The 11,947-nt window shown below is 39.8% G+C and overlaps 1 protein-coding gene across 1 annotated transcript in view; it reads left to right on the top strand.

Annotated features, from left to right (window-relative positions):
* Positions 1 to 1,002: 1,002 nt before the first annotated feature.
* NCKAP1 (NCK-associated protein 1) overlaps positions 1,003 to 11,947 on the top strand; it is a 46,122-nt gene continuing 35,177 nt past the window's right edge. Inside the window, exons 1-3 of the mRNA XM_010138126.1 lie at positions 1,003 to 1,017; positions 1,928 to 2,038; positions 11,711 to 11,803. Coding sequence (XP_010136428.1) covers positions 1,003 to 1,017; positions 1,928 to 2,038; positions 11,711 to 11,803 — 219 coding nt within the window. The remainder of the gene's footprint in view (positions 1,018 to 1,927; positions 2,039 to 11,710; positions 11,804 to 11,947) is intronic.

The raw sequence follows: 11,947 nt of genomic DNA, 5'->3' as shown, positions 1-11,947 counted from the left end.
GTCTAGTTAATTGAGACTTCATAAATTTGAAGTATGCATTGTTTAATTTTCTTATGCCTATTAACAGTATAATTTTTACTTTTGAAATTGTATCAAGACTTTAAAGTGTGTACAGAATAGATCTTCTGTGGCACGTGGTGTTTGCTGCTGTAAGAATATCGGAGCAACTATTTGCTATCTAACTGCTGAATTTATTTGCGTTATAAATTCCTCTTGTAGTATTATAGATACGGTATTTTAATGAAATGGGTAATTTTGTGGGAAAATTAGCAAACGTGAGAGTTTTGGTATTAGAGTAGTACATTAGCGTACATCATGATGGTCATGTACTGCCAGTAGGACTTCTAGGAACTTATAATAATGCCTCTTTTGTTTTTTTTCTTGGCTACCATTTCTTTTTCAGGTATGTAAAACTTCACTGAGTTTCTCTCCTTTTTTCCCCCCTGTAGTTGCATGTGATGTTTGTTAATTCCTTTTTTCTCTCCCTACCTGAACTTAGTTTGGGAGTACTGTTAGAAGTTCCATGTCTCAGTGTATACGCAGCACTTTGCACACTAGTAGAATTCCGCTAAGTACGTGTCAAGTTGCTTGTGCGTATGAGAACCATCACCGCGCAGTAGCAAGTATGCTGCCTAGAGTAACAGATGGTCGTAATGTTCTCTTGGATGTAGGTAATAGTGTATTAGTTAAATGTGACATACTTCAGAATTGAAGAGCAATTTGTTTATATGTAATTTTTCTCTCTTTTTATTACACTGCTTTCCCAGCAAGGACAAGTTTGGAAGGTTTGCAAAGCTTTTCACCTTCCCTTTGCCCGCTTGCCCGCTTTCAGAATCGGTCTCATACTCCATGACTTCTGTCTCTACAGTCCGCAACTCGGTCATAGAAATCAATGTGGAAAAGTTTTTAAATGAGCTGTCATTTCAGTTCACTATGTTGCCTAGAAACGCCTAGCATGTAATTTAGTTTTGCATGAGACACGAAACTCCTTTGCAAATCCCTATGAGGACCATAAAAGTAAATGAATATTTGAGAGAGAATACAATCTGAGCACAAATTCTGTCATGTAAGTAACACTGCTTTTGGTATGTTCCTCCAAACGAAACGGTACAGCATGGCTTGCTAGTCAGAGTAGTTGAGTCGTGTGTCTGACAGCATGCACTGTAGCTGGCAAAAGTAGGCGCTTTGTCAGTCGGTGGGCCACAGGAGCTGCTCTGATATGCCTACGTAAGTTGTTTAAGAGACCTAACGCTTAGCTGCGACTTCCGTTGACATAAAAAATTAACGAAATTTCTTGATTGCTGCTTTTAAAGCACAGCCTATGCTACCGTAGGAGTAAAGAACATGAACAAAACCTGAGTTCTTAATCCAAGGAGATAGGATGCTTTAGGCAAGTACTGGGGGGTTTACTGTGGGATGGAAAATTGTCTTGCCGTTAACAATTTAAAGAAAAAAATAAACGCAGGTTGGTGGTGGGGCTTTTAGTTTTGTTTCACAAAGTTTAGCTTAATCATTTAATGTGCCCAGCACTGTCCTCCACAGATGATGACATGATTGAATTTCCTAACAGTCCATTAACTCCAGATGAATACAACACTACCTCAAACCAGGAATAGCATTAAAAGGAAAGCATTTTTTTTTTCTCCTCCTTTTAGGATTGAGTTTTTTCCCCTCACTGCTGTTCTGCACTAACTGCTTTGATATTTCCATGCATCTTTTTCAGTAGAAGAGCATCTGTGTACTGTTTCCCATTGCATATTTCAGCTGTGACAGTCCCCGCACTTTGCCTTTCATTTTATCACCTGCTCACTTAAAACAAACAAACAAAACAAAAATCTTTCTAGTTTGTCTTCAGATTTGCAACTATCAGTTAACTGTAGACGGGTGACTGTGTCTTCACTTCATTTTTTATTGTATTTTTTTATAGGCATGTGGTGACCCCAAAGCCAAACCATCGTATCTTATTGACAAAAACCTGGAATCCGCTGTCAAATTCATAGTCAGGAAGTTTCCGGCAGTAGAAACACGCAACAACAATGTAAGTAACCTGATGGCTGTCTAAGTATTTTTCTCAGAACCCTTCAGCACTCATGGCTCGAATCTGTGAGATTTTACATGTTTTTACAAAGCTCCTGTTGCTGACAGTTGCATTTGGAACGTAGTTGGTGGTTCAGATGTCTGACAGGATACTTTGAAAAGAACTCCAAACAGAGTATTATACTGCAATTTTGGGTTGGTTTTGTTAGGGTAGGACACTTTCTGGTTTCCTTTTTCTTCATTTCTCTTCTCTTCCATTTCAAAGAATTGTCAATGGGAAGGAATCCTCGAAAGAAGTCATGCCTGCCTGTGACAGCAGAAATTCTTGGTGACTAGACTCATTGCAGAAGATGGAAGTTGCGTAACTTTATTTGTGATGGGTTAAAGGCACCTGCCTGTAAATTGGGAAAATGAGTTTGCTCTGTACAGGTGCTCGTACCTTACAGTTGCTCCTGCCTATTGACTCAGGCCCTATGGGGATAAAGAATGTTTTAATACGTAAGGAGAAACCTTGAAGTACAAAAACACAGAAAAAATAAATATTTCCTCTTCATATGCAGTGAGTTCAGTTGCAGTAGGAAATTATTTTTCACCCTTCTAAGTGTCCAGTATTGCGGAGTGGGACTTTCTGGCCTTTTAGAGATAATTGAGACTGTTAGATCACAGGTGGAGGCGTTCTGGCAGGTGATATACACTTGCTTCTCTGTCTCAACTTGCCAGTCAAGGGAACTGAATATAAGTTTTACCTGCTTATATTTCTTTGCAAAGGAAGTGGAGGTAGGTGCCGGGTTTGCACGTTCCCTGCATGCAGCTACTTGCACGTATGCTTGAGAGGCTTAGGCTTGCTGTAAGCAGTCAGCTTTCTGCAGAATGGTAGTGGTCAGAGCAGTGGGGATAATTACTGTCTTTTACGGTGCCATCTAGAATGTCTGTGTGATGTCTCCAGTAATACCAACGGGGAAAGAAAATATAAAAACTTGTCCTTATGGAGGAAACAGTTTCAATAACAATGTACTTTCTCACTTTCAAACGTGTACGTGTTTTGTACTGTCTAATATTGCTCACCTTTCTATTGCATTTGATTGTGTTAGTAACAAATATGGCAAATTCTTTATGAAATTTATGTAAAAATACTAAAACCCCTTTAAACCATATTTGGTAAATGCTTCTATATTCTCTAAACTTCAGTGGCAGATCTACTATTAAAAGATTATGTCCATAGACTTTGTTTAATGCAGTTGCAGGGATGTGCGGTGTGTCTTCTGGTTCTTGACTGAATTTGGAGCTTAACTAATGATAGGTATTTAAGGATTTGGTACTGTGAAGTTTATAGAAAGATCAAAGCTAACTTGATATTTTGACAATCACAGCTTCTAAAATAGGATGCGCTCGTGTTTTGTCAGTCCTTCATGTTTATTTACCATGAGCTAGCCAGGCTGTGTTTATAAAGCACGGTTATCAAAAGCCTACCCTCCTTATGTACGAGCACACTTTAAAGTAGAGGTTTTGAGTTCCAGTGACAGGCAGTGCATGTTTCCCTCCCCGCATTCAGAGGTGACAGCAGTGAGATTTTCTTAGTCATGTACAGGTGTTTTCCTGTAGTGTCTCCCCAAAGAAACCTTTGCCTGTTCCCGATATCTTATGAGAGAAAAGCCATGTCATGTGCAGAGAAGGCTCTAGTTTGATCTAAGGTAGATTTTTGTTTGTAAACCTCAGCTTCAGAAAGGCACGAGTGTCTAGCTCCTGGTCAGGAAGGTGTTACCCTCCTTGCTCTTTGTCTCCTCCTTCCCACTGGCCAACAGCCAGCTCCCCAGACATTAGGAGGCATACCGGCAAGTTCCTTCCGTAGAGAGATAGGTGAGCAGAGATTTCAGAGGACAAGAAGCTTGTTGAAACAGGGACATACCAAGGAATGAAATACTACAGAGGATTATTGCAGAGGAAGTAGTTGAGACATCATAACCTGTGCTTCCTCCTTGCAGCAAGAACTCCAGGACAGCCTTTCCAGGAGGGGGTTCAGATTTTGTGTGTTCAACTGCGGTGATTACTGCTGCTTAGCTTTGTGCATCTCTGCATTTAGTAGTACCTGCTGACACGCCAGTCGGTGATGTGGCTGAACAAGCTGACAGTCGGTTAGAGAATAGCTAGCGCCTGCTTTTCCAGGGGTTTTTTTGCCTGGTTTTGGCCGTTAGTTTGTTTTTTCTCAGATACCGTAATTTACAGCATTTGCTGTCTTAGGGGTGAACAACATACTTTATTGTAGAGTATGAGCACTGTCTACTGTAATCAGATGATCTTGAAAAGACTGCATTTTCATTCTGTGAAAACAAGTGATTCTGTTACATTTACTACTAACAACTTTTATATCTTTACTCACAAAAAAATACAGCTCCTGGTTCTGTTCCTCCTTCAGCGTTTGACATGCCAAGTCAGACTAGAGTAGTGCCTGACAATTGCTGATTTTCAATACTGTACCAAGAGTGAAAGTTTATGAGCAGTTCAAACAACAAAGAGCCTGATGCATCCTTGCTGACCAGGCTGAAAACCCAAATGGAGTAGTTCATCTTCTGAAGGATCGATTATAGATAACTCTGGACCACATCAGTTCATAACTCACTCTCTGCTCTTGTCTGAGTCCCTCAGTCCATCTGTTACACTTGCCCTTTCTTCCCCAGTCACCATCCTGAACCATATAACCTTGAAAATATGCAGGTTGAAGTCTCAGCTCTTTAAATTGGCGGGTAATGATGTTGGGCAGCAATGTAGGAGTGCTTAACAGTGTGTGAAATACCTGCCTACCAGGGGGTGTGCCTGGACAAAAAAAATTCGAGGATTGGCACAGTGAGAAACAAACATGTTACCAGTCCTATTTGAAAAGGAAGGTTCGTAATAATAAAAAGTATCTACTGTGTTTGGGAAACGTTAGTATTTGTCTTTATATTAAATTGACTAAAGCTTTGTTTCGAAGAAGCCTTCAAAGCTGTAGAAGCCTGCCAAAAAGCTTTATAGTCCCATGGTTCTTGGTGCATCTGTGATCTGATTTTGCTAGCATTGCTTCACAGGAACAATTACAGCGTTTCCTTGACTAGCTTTAGAAGAAAAGTTCCAAAGTAAGGGATGCAGAACCAGCCTGGTTTTTCTGAATGTTTTTCAGACCTCATCCTTTTAAGGCATACAGACAAGAATTCACCCCAGAAAAAACCAAGAGAACATACCAAACCAAAAAAAAAAAAATAATCATCAGTAGAACCTAAAAATTACTGACTTCTTAGTCAGTGCTGACATTTAATGCCATTGTAAAACCAGAATAAAATACTTCAGGATGGAGAGCTGGAGGTGCAGGAAGAAAAGACATAGATTTTCCCTAGATTGCAGGTGGCATTTGAAAAATCTCCTGCCTGCACAGGTCAAGCTCTGTGTTGTCGTGTGATAGAGTTAGCTTCCTTCCTGCGTTCTAACACATCACATATGGGGAGTAGTGAGAGTATCTGCCTCCTTTCTTGAACATATGTTTTTCTTTTCCTCAAATTGCCCCTCAGCAATTTCCCTGCAGAAAAGCTTCCTATATTTTTAAATGTCTCCTGGAGAAGTTGAGGCTTAGTCATTGCCTAGCGGTAAACAGACCAGTGAAACATCACTCAGAAGCGCGTAAGTGTGTGGTTAGTGGGAGAAATGTCGGTGTTTTCCAGATACTGCTGATCTTCATCTTTTAGTAGCTATCTTCCCAGTGTCGTTCATCGCAGTTGCATGGTGTTTGGAGTTGACAGCACATGCGGTTTCTCAGGGGATAGTATTTTGAGAGTTTATTTACTTGAATTAACTGTAATAATCTTCTGCTGCCTTGTGTCAGGAGAGACTCACTTGAGAGTAGAGTACAGGTGGTGCGAACATTCCCAGCCTGTCTGGCTTAGGATCTGTAGAATTTATTTTCTCGACATTTTATTTATGGTGTCTTCAGGGCTGTTCATGTTTGCTGTATGGTCATTAACACCTCCAGCAGCTGGTTTCTTGAGAGTACCCGAAGTAACTCAAATCCCCAAATTCAGTAAGGTTCCGTGGTTTTTTTTTTTTTTTTTTTTTCTCCGGCTTTCTGGAGTGCTAGATCTCTTGTATGGGAGACGTGGTTATTCAGATTTCCTAAGCCATAAAACCCAGCCCTCCGTATTCCACCATAAAACTGACTGACCTCATACCCATGAAAACTAAAATCCTTCCCAGGTGAGAGGATGCTGTTCTTTCCTTGAACAGCTGCCTGTTCAACTCTGCTACTGCTCAAGGAGCTGACAGTGCTGAAGGGACTGCAGATGAGCTTGATTTTCCCAAAACTCACTGAGCTAGTAATTTACTTTATGGGAGTTCCCCCTGCATGAATAAAGCCGGCTGATGAGCAACTGCTCTGTTCAGCTTTGTATGGGCAGTTGAGGTTTCTTATGCGTGAGAATAGGATATACTAATGGTAGTTTCTTTCAGGAGAAACTGCAAAATATCTGCAACAAATAGAATTTTATCTTCTTTTTCACTAAATAAATCATTCAGAATTGGAATCGCTCCGCTAATGTCTTGCTTTGGTACGACCATACCTGCTGTTCTGATTTTGTACGCAGTGGTAGCGTGTCTGATGTCTTCGGCTGTTGCCTACATAAGACTGACTTTGCAGTTTAAAATGACTTTTGCTGTAATGCAATCAGACAACAGTATGTAAAGTTGTTCAGCCCAACAGTCATTTGAAGGTGAGCGTTTTCTTCATAGCAATTCCAAAAGGTCAGGTGAAGTCCTGAAATCTCTTCAAAATGTTTCACCAAAGAGAGCTGTCGTTATGTAACTTGTATTTTTTAAAAATGGTAAGCCCTGTCAGCAGTGAGATTTATATTTGTGGCTTAACGCTTGATTGTGCATGAATTTGAGATGGAGCAGCATCCAGATCCGGTTTAATTGTTGTTGTTATTTATAATAAATTGTAGAACACTGCTAAGTCACATCTGTCCATGTGAGTCGCTTGCCAGGGTAAACCAAACTAGTCCCACTTTCCTCTTGGTGCTTAACAGAGTGTGCAGCACCTGCAAAGGAGGGAATGTGTGTAACGCCCAACCTCTCCGCTTCAGCCACTAAAACTCTGCTCTTTTCATGACTGACAACTTAAGAGCTTGACCATTAAAAAAACCTAGGAAACAAAAAACCTCGTTAATACCTAAACAGTATTTTAGTGAAGCAGTGTTACTGAGTGGGCGTTCCAAAACAAGTGTTCTTGCATTTTATCTGAATAGTTCTTGGATGATTTCATGACATAAATGTAAGCATAGGCAGCTAGAGACGTATGTCCAAAACAATTTTACCTGTAGAATAGCCCAGATTAAACTTTTTTCCTTTTTGAGAGTTAACTTAGTGCTAGAAACTTGAAAACAAACCGAAAATAGATACTGCAGTAGCAAAACATTAATAAACATGTTAAATACTCTACTGCATCATTTTATACGCAGCATGTCACTTCAGGGGCTGCTTTTAATTGGAAATAAGAAAACCAAGGACACATCCATCATTCTATAGCTCACTTGCAGAATTGAAAACTTCTTTTTTTCATTTGATTAGATACTTCCCTTTTTCTGCTGTTCTGCTATAGATTTTATAGACGCAGAACTTTGTTCAAATGAGTTGAATTTTTACAATCTTCATCCAAAGACAGAGTCTAGAGGTGTCGAGCCTAGTAAGTATAATAAATTACAGTGATTGTTTACCCGTATCCCCAGAATTTTAATAGTCAGGGTTTATAATATTGCTTTTGGGGGCTTATATTCCAGCTAGTTGATTAAGTTGATTGTGTTTCCTCTGAGGATATCATAGTATCTATGGTGTCGGTTTGCAGAAAACAAATGCAAGTGTTTAATGATCATAGTTGCAGGAAAAATACCACACTGATACAAGAAGGAGAAAATTCCTCTACCTGCCATCTCTTCCTGGATCATGAAATAAGACGTTTATTCACGTGCTGCTGCTACCACTCAAATAGATATGATAAAATAGGGAGCCACAGTTATCCTCTGCTTTCCCAGACATAAAACTCTCTGGACAATGTTTGCTAATTGTCTCATACTTCTCCTGTGCCTTCACATTAAATTTGCATTTATTCACATTGTTAATATGCCAGCATCTGTCGCACTACTTTCTTGTCTCTGCGCCATTGTGTTCCTGTAAGCTTTAAGTGATGCTGTCTTGCACTTCCTGATTTTTTTTTTTTACCTCTTTTAATGTGCTGCTTTTAGTGTACTCTGTGTGCATAATGGACTTTGTGTACATAATCACTTGTGTTTCACACGCTGATTGGGGCTTTAGTATGGAGAATGAAAGGTGCAAGACAACTTGGTAAAGATCAGTTCCTTCTCTCGTCAGCTTCACTCTGGTATTTAGAAATTCCGGTTTATAAATAAAATGCAAATATGATTGGAGATATGGTATTTTGTTAATAGAAAAAATTGTCAGATAAATTACTTGACACTTTTCTGACCTTGCTAATATTATGCAAAGATTTCTACAGTTTTACGTAAGTCTCAAATCTTAATTCACCATATTCAACAAAAATATTGTTGTCCTTGTTGGTATACTTTGTGCTTCAAATTGTTTGGTACCAATCAACAAGGCATGGTTGGCAATAGTGAAAATAATCTTGTGGTGCTAGAAATGTTTTAAGAGTTGTTTCCTCAGCTGACCCCATTTTAAGAGTTTTGGTGAATATTGGAAACAGAAGTGTTTGCTGATAAATGGACTCGCAGGCTAAAGACAAAGTCGTAAACCAAAGCTATTTCTAAACAACCTCAAACCAAAGTGATGCAGCACCAGCTATTTCTAAACAGCTGTTAGGAAATTAGTAATGGAAAGTTTTGTTGCAGTGGGTGTGGACAGAGCTACACCCGCATTTCTGAGTTACGAAAATGCAAATAAGCATCCAAGACCCTACGTGCTGCAAGCTGTACTTGAAACATCGTGGATCTGGCCACGCTGTGTGAATTGAACTGTTTGCACTGTACTGATTAAAGAGTAATTATGGTTGATACGTTGTGCTTTGATAGTAATATCTTAAATAGAAGTTTGCTGGCACCTTCAGCCCTCCCTTCGAAGAATGGTCACTGTGACTCTGTACAAAAGTTTTATCATCATCTAAGTATAAATATTTCTGGGAATGGAGGTAACTGGTTAACAGTGCACAGCGGTGATTCTGTAGTTCTTGGCTGGGTGTAATGAAAATGTCCCTATATTCTTTTATTTAATGCACAGCTTCACAGAATTTCTGGAAAAAAGATTATTTCTCTTGCAACCACAGTTCCGAGCACCATCTGTCTGTATGCCTTATCTCCCTGCTTAACAGATTGTGCCTATGAGATTGTCGTGCCCTGCAGGAATGGTCGCTTGGTCGCTATCTCCTACAACAACTGCAGGTGTCCTATGCAACACCCTATAACTGGACAGTCTCCCTTAGCCTTGCAGCTTGTTCAGCGCGAGTTGGGATTGCAGTAGGGAAAAAGTTGTTAAGACACGTGCAGTTGCAGAGTGAGTGTTCCATTTTGCCTTCTCTCTGCACTAGAGTTAATCTTATTTCTGAATAACGTCAGGTGGCCTGTTCCTGAAACGGCACAAAACAGCTCCTCAAATTCATCCGACTGACGCTTGTGTTTGTTAGTTGCGGGGGAACAAACCCTGTTTCTTCTTAGTTTTCTAAACCCAAATCTCCAGCAAGAAATACTTAGATATACTTAGATATAGAAATACTTAGATATACTTGGAGATATACTTAGATATACTTAGAGACAGAGCCAGCATGAAGACGGAATCCAAGTCTCTTAGATGACAAGTGTCCATCCTTTAAGAACGGTTGGCTGACAAAGGAACCCTGAAAGTACGGAGCGCTCTTTCCTCGGGGAGGTCCTGAGCGTGGGTGCGGGTTGGCCTGAAGGTGTGCCCAAGCTGTGCAGGCCTGCAGGAGCTCCAGACTCCCCCGTGGTGATGCTGGACGCTTCCTTCTCCAAGCACGAGGCGATTCAAGTTTAAGATACACACTGGAAATGGAAGAAGCAGCTTCATATCGAGGCTCAACGAACTATTCACAGAACTTACATTTGGAAATAGATTTGGGCAGAGCAGCAGTTGAAATGGAAATAACCTATTTGCTCGTGCAAATACGTTATCAAGAGGTTGATGGTTGTCAAGAGAGGGTGGAAAATAAACTCGTACTTGCATCCATTTTTCATTCAAGTCCCAGGTGATATGTGAAAGAAACTTAGCTGTTGTATAGGGCAGGCGTTCAAGGTCAGGCCTGCCAAGTTAAATCCCCTGCGCTGGTTCAGGGGTGGGCAGAGTGTTTGGTAGTGCTTGCGGTTTGCTCATGGCTCTGGCTACGCCTGCCTGCCTCGGCTGTCGTGCAAGGCTCAGGCTAAAGGCTTCTGACAACCATAATGGCTGCTTAAAATTCTGTAGAAAGAAGCAAAAATTTCCTTGCATGTGATAGGCAGCAGAGGTCCAGGCAGGGTATTTTTTTGATTTGGAGGAATTTTAGTGCTTTCCATAAGCTGAGAACACCAGAGCACAGCTTTCTAAATAGAGGGAGATGAAAATATGCTAACCAATTCGAAACAAGATATTTAATCTTTCTCGTAAATGGTTGCTCTTGCTGAGAAGAAAATCCTGTTTAACTTGATCAGTCTTTAATGTAAAATCCTGTATCCTCTTAGAGGACTTATTTTTAGTGTCGTGGCTGCTTTAACGCGTTTCAATTCTGTACCAGGAAGGAGACTTGATTTGTACCTGGATCTTGCAAGTTAAATAATTGGATTCTTGCCGTGGCATGAGACTATAATACATAGATAAACAGAATGGCTGTTCAATAACAGCTGCTTTTGTGTGTGTGCGTGTGTTCTTAATTGTTTAAGTGATCTGTTTGGTTCCTCCAGAAAATGTTGAAAGCTATGGAAATTAAATATTGCATTGTTTGGTTAAAAAAATTTTACAGAATCCATGTGAACTATTTTATGGCTCTGTATTCACATTTGCCTCTTCCATTTTATCCACCAGTGTCTAATGCTAGTGTTTTGCTTCTTTTTTCGTTTCTTTATTTTGTTGCTTTTGTTTGACTGTATTATTGTGTTTATATGGAACTGGTCAAAGAACCGTTACTGTATTTTATGTTTGTATCTACATTTTATTTTGCATGCTTAACGTGGCTTTGCCTGGATATTCTTTTTGGTAAGTTCAGAATTTAAAAGCATAATGTTTTTCTGTAGTAAAGTTTGTAACCTGCCACCTTCTTTTCTCCCACCTCAAGTAACATCGTCTTTTTTTTTTTTGTCATACCGGTTTGTGCTGTACTGTTCTGCTTTTGCTAATTATACACGGTAACGCTGTTTTCCTAAATACCCATTTTCATCTCTAGCTGAGCTAAACGATATGACTTGGGTACTAATGTTTACTAATTTGACTTTTACCTTCGAAGTGTAGTTGGCAGCTGTTAAAACATTCTCTTCTGAGAACTCTGTGTGTGTTTGAGACACATAGAACCTCAGTCTTAGAAAACCATGTTAAGGCTTCCTTACGTAGCCTGGCGGTTCCTCTGCGCTTCACAGGTATTGTTTTTCAGCAGTTTTCTCCAGGTCTTCTAAGAGCAGTGTGTATGTTTATATTTCCCTTTTAGCAACAGCTCGCTCAGCTCCAGAAAGAAAAATCAGAGATTCTGAAGAACCTGGCATTATACTACTTCACATTTGTTGATGTTATGGAATTTAAGGTAAGCTATTACAAATACATCAGTTTTTCTGTCTCTGAGTTTCTTTCTTTCTGGTTATGAAATAACATTGTATAATGGAGGAGCTGAACTTGTAGCTCAGCTCTTAAAAAAAAAAAAAAAAAAAACAAAAAAACCAGAAAACAA

The sequence above is a fragment of the Buceros rhinoceros genome, unplaced genomic scaffold (genome assembly GCF_000710305.1).
Source record: "Buceros rhinoceros silvestris isolate BGI_N320 unplaced genomic scaffold, ASM71030v1 scaffold18406, whole genome shotgun sequence".
NCBI lineage: Eukaryota > Metazoa > Chordata > Aves > Bucerotiformes > Bucerotidae > Buceros > Buceros rhinoceros.
The sequence above is the reverse complement of the archived record's forward strand: the minus strand, read 5'-3'. Positions and strand labels throughout refer to the sequence as shown.